This window comes from Phaseolus vulgaris, chromosome 3, assembly GCF_051622355.1.
Source record: "Phaseolus vulgaris cultivar YP4 chromosome 3, ASM5162235v1, whole genome shotgun sequence".
NCBI classification, from domain to species: Eukaryota; Viridiplantae; Streptophyta; class Magnoliopsida; order Fabales; family Fabaceae; genus Phaseolus; species Phaseolus vulgaris.
The window spans coordinates 9,648,395-9,653,738 of NC_143500.1; the positions used below are offsets into that span (position 1 = coordinate 9,648,395).

The window sequence follows — 5,344 nt, forward strand, 5'->3', positions numbered from 1 at the left end:
CTTAACGGTCAAAAAAAGAATAAAAAGTATTTTTTGTCACCCTTATATAAACCCATCCTTCAAGAAGAAAAGTAGAAGAGTTTGATTTGTCAAAATTCTAAAACGTTGCCGGCATCTTTTTGTGTCCTAAATAGCTTTGTAAGAACAATGTTGTGTTCATTTCTAGTGAACTAGTCAAAGTTCTTATCCTTTAAACTAAGAAAGATGCAATCCCTCTCTGGTAAGAAAGCCTTGTGATCTTTGGAATCACACCCTAGACAATTTCTTTGTCTTAAGCCAAAAGTGACTTGTTTACAAAATGCTCATTTGAAGCCATGAGTGACTTTGTTGCTGAAAGAATACTCGTGCTAGCGAATAATGGCTTATTGCCAAATAGTACTTTTACGGGCTAGTTAAGAGTGACTATGAGTTGTAAGAATACTCTTATAATTTCCAGTGGTAGTTTGCTAATGGAGCTCAAACAATTGTCTGAGAACTGTAATAGTATGCGCTATCAGACAAACTAGTACAAAAACATCCTGAGTAATTTCTTTTCCTATCTCAATATATTGCATGGTATATCTGTTCCATTAGCTCAAAGAAGGAAAGATTTTCAAACTCACTTTTTGAAAATATTTGTCAGTTAGTTTAACTAAGAAAAATTATTGTCCGACTGTGCTCATTCAGACGATATTTGCAAGAAACTGTCAAAAGTTTTAAAAGATAATTCAACACTCATGTTTGTTACTATTTTTCACATGTATTAAGTAAAGAATTGTGTTTTAATTGAGATCTCTGATATCATCTATGATCTAAGTCACATGAACTAAAACATCAAGTGGTGAGAATACCTATTATGAGTTTTAGGTATCAATTTATTTTAAATATATTTTGATCCATGTAGTCGAGATATTTATACCTAAGTACTAAAACATGTTAATAATAAATGTTTAATCTTCTAAAAGACGTAATTAGATATTTTTTATGGATATCAATGTATAGATTCATGTTTATATATATATATATATATATATATATATTAATTGATGATGGATTCATTTGACTTGTAAATTTATAATTATGACGAACTTTAAATGGAGTTGTTAGTTTATTTTTAATAATTTACCTTCTATATATTGTTTGTATTATAATCTACCTGAGTAGATGCATGTACATATTCTAGAATCGTATCTAGAAGAGAATAAAAAAATAGTCTAATTTCCTTTTCTTAATTAATATATATATATATATATATATATTTGGTTACGCTTAATTTTCTTTTAAAAAACTAAATATTTTGTACTATTGGGTTTATATTATTTATACAAATTCATTTGTTCAACCAGCATCTCAAATCTTTATATTAGAATAAGATACTATAGTTCAATTTGAAAAAGAGAAAATAGAAAGAGACCGATTTCAAAGTTCGATCCTCAATACTCCTTCTGTCCGATTTTATATTTTTTTTGTTAATTTCATAACAAGTATTACAAAAAATTTAAATGCATAATCTTTCATATTAATTTCAATACTTTTCATATATTGTTTTGTTCTACTTTATCCGTCTACAATAAATGTATGAAAATATCAAAATTTAAGGCATTGATATTGTATGACAATTAATTTGGAACAATGTTCTTGTGCCAAAACATTGAACAAAATGAAATTTAAGGGATGTAGATTTAAAGTTTCATCAAATTGAGATCATCCTTGTTTTACATCTTTTAGTGTTTATGAAAAAGAAATCCTTTCTTTTTGACAAAAAAGAAAGAAAAAGAAAAGTAAGGGACAAAAATAATGAAGAAAAAAAAGTAGTAAAATTTTGTTCAAAAAGTATTAAAAAAGGTCAACAAAATAAAAAGGAAAAAAATTAGAAAGAATTCAAGAAATGATAAAAGAAAATATATTAACGAAATTAATAAATCATACAATAATAATAAAAGCATCAATAATTTGACATTAAATTAGTGTGTAATAAATAGGATAAAACTAACCTACAGTATCCTAGGTTTGTTGGTACTTTCCTAAAATAAAATTTAAAATTGTAAGTCTTATATAATAGATAAGTGAAAGTATAAGTTTGTTACTAAGTTACTCTTAGTAGATAAAACTTTAGACTCAAACAAAATCAAACAAAATTAATGGTATGACTCTTCTATAATACTCAATTTGACACATTACTTTTTTTTATTCAACAATGATGGAGAAACTCATTGGTGATGACGTTAAGGTAATTACAGCTGGAAGAGATAAACAATCATTTGTTTGAGTTGTTAATGAATCATACTTAAGTATTTGTTATGGTGAAATAAACTAGTGTGTAGGTATCAGGTACAACTACTACTAAATGTGGAGTATACTTAGACATGGTTTTTTTATTTTTGTTTTTTAATCGGCAATAAGTAATTAAATTAAAAGATAAAATTTCATAATAAAACAATGCACCAGCATTAAATCAAGTACATATATACTAAGGATTTTTTTTACTTTTGGTACTAAGCATAGTAGAGACATCAATACTTATCTAGGCAGTAATAAACATATCTTGATTGATGGTAGTTTAAATGTTACGTACCACATTTTATGGTTAATTTTTTGGATTATGTAAAAATCATAACCTGATTGTAATAGAATTGAAATATCCTTAAATTGTTCTATTCTATTTATTCATTCTTTTACTCATTAAAAATATGACCAACACACTATTCAGATTCAACCCTTCTACGAAATTTTTCTTCTTAAATTTTAGAACTACTTGGATACCAAACATAGTCTATATAAAGGGAAATATCTTAGATAATTCAATGCATGCAACAAACATAGTTTCTACTGAGTTTTCATATGTTGGCAAGCTTATTCAAAAAGACAATTTTCCCAATTTAAGAGTTGGTTAAGTCTTTGATCTGTTGACCAATGCAACAACCTCTTTCCTCCCCATAATGAAGTACATCTTCTCTCCTTAAGCATCCTCAGATGGCAAAAACATAGCGAAATCACGAACAAGATCATGGTGACCCTCAAAAAGTTTTTCAACCTAGGGAAGTCCAACATATATATATATATATATATATATGATTAAGGGAATGAGAAAGAAAAAGAAATGAAGAAGAAGAAAAAAATCAATTTGTCAAAACAAATACATAGACAACACTTGCCTCATGGTATACTTCACCAACTGACATGCCATATTTGTTCCTATCAGTTAATATCTTTACAAATGCCTTGTAGGTATCATTTGTGTCTTCAAATCGATCCTGCATGAAAACAAACCAATCAAACTACCAAAATATTGAACTTGTTCAATTTAGATTAGCACACAAAGAATATCTTATATTAAAAGCATAGGTTAATAGCATGTATGTGTATATAATAAATATAGAGTGAAAGTTAACAAATTTTTTACCTTAACCTTCTGCACATATCTGATAGCATCTTCCAACTGGACTGGACCCTTAGGTAGAAGAAGGATTTCATATCCCTTTGGCAGAAAGTTGTTAAATCCATAAATGAGATCACGGTGGCCTTTAAGAAATTCCTCCACTTTTTCTACCACACTCCCAACACTCATTCTACAAAATGAACAAGATATAATAAATCAATATGTTCTAAGAAAATCAAAACTCTCTCTCTCCTAATAATACACGACAACAGAAAATGGAAGAGGTGGAGAAATGGTGATATATTATTATGTGAAGAATTGAAGGAAAAAATGTTGTTCAACTTGATCCAACCTATGAACTCTATAATCGTTTATGATCTCCAAAAACTCCACGAACTTTTCCTTGTCTTCAAATCTCATCCGCACTTCTTCTAAATATAACACGGCTTCCAATTTTTTCATGTTATTTTCACCTCTACTCATTCTTTGATATCCGAACACTGCCTCGGCATCAAAACCAAGAACAAACCAATTCAAATAATCATCATCTCAAACTTATATATGATTTCAATTTCTTCTTTTAGATGTTAGACAGTTCAAATTTTTCTTACTACCACTTGAAGAGAAGTATTATGATAATAAACAAAGCTATATTCTTATAATTTGATCCCTACAATATTTTTATATACAATTAATTACATAATTAGCAGCTAATTTTTAAACAATTAATTAAAATAATATGTTGTATATAATTCTTGGAATACCAACTTGAATAACCTTGTTTTTTTTTTTTGGAAAAGAATATAAATGAATTAAAAAGGAGACACCTTAGGGATGTCACAATCCTTATACAAAAACCACCATGTTGCTAACCAGAGTAAGAAAATCCAAATTCAAATTACACCAGTACCCATACCAGAAAGAAAAAGTTCTTGTTAAAATGTCTAACAAAGTTAAACCTGCTCATCAAAGATTTAAACAATACAATTATAGCATAGATCATATTTGGACTTCAACCACCCTACAAAAATCTTTACTCAAAAAACTTTTTGGATCAGTACCAATTCCTTCAAAGATAACCTAAAAAAAAGATACTCTAAGTGAATTATAGAATGAATAGTCGATAATTTGACTACTAATATAACCAAAACAAAATACACTAAACTTGAATCTATGAAAAGATAAGGATCTACATGTGAAAAGTACTATCCTCATAAAAAAATCCAAGTTCAACATCTTTCTTTTCCACTTACTCCTAAGCTCACCCTATTTTTGTTAACATTCACCCCTTCCCCATAAAAAAATTTAAATTAAGATTCAAGTAAAGAGAGCATACCTTTCATCACAGCCTGGAATAAGGAAAACAAGTACATCCGGAAGGAATTTGAATCCAGTTAACTCAGACAAGTATAAATTAATTCTACAAATCAATCTGATAAAAATATATATTAGAGGTACACAAACTAAAACATTAATTAATATATTAAATATTTCATTAAAAAGATTAAAGTATTTAATGCATACATGAATATTTAATTTAATGCTAATAAATACTAACTTTAAAATATTAATTAATACTTTACATTTAAAATATTAATGCATTAATAAATATAGTCAAGAAAAAACAGTTTTCTTTTCGAAAAATAGTGCTACCCATTAATGATAACTTATTAATAATAATTTTAAAAAAGTATTATATGGTTTTCAAACACTAATAGAATTTTTCATATTTCATAGGACTTCGGAAAATATACATGGAAATTCCTTATATTTTTGAATTCTTATAAGAAAAATCCACAGAACAGTCTCAAAAGAATTATTGTAGTAAAAGTTTTAAATAAATTTTATGAACTTATATAGACTTAATAGGTATTTAGTACTAATAAAATTACACTACTACTAGAAAATCATTAAATAAAAACCAAATTTTAGAAAAAAAAATAATTAGTTGTATATTGACTAAATTAGATACTATTTCAGAGACTA

General features: G+C 27.1%; 1 protein-coding gene across 1 annotated transcript; it reads right to left on the minus strand.

Annotated features, from left to right (window-relative positions):
* Window positions 1-2,750: 2,750 nt before the first annotated feature.
* LOC150028662 (paired amphipathic helix protein Sin3-like 4) lies at window positions 2,751-3,848 on the minus strand. Its single transcript, XM_090300681.1, has 4 exons — window positions 3,711-3,848; window positions 3,383-3,548; window positions 3,135-3,233; window positions 2,751-3,013 (listed from the first exon to the last, which is right to left on the minus strand). The coding sequence occupies exons 1-4, from the start codon at window positions 3,839-3,841 to the stop codon at window positions 2,939-2,941; spliced, it is 471 nt and encodes a 156-aa protein (XP_090156807.1). The 5' UTR covers window positions 3,842-3,848; the 3' UTR covers window positions 2,751-2,938.
* Between the last annotated feature and the right edge of the window lie 1,496 nt (window positions 3,849-5,344).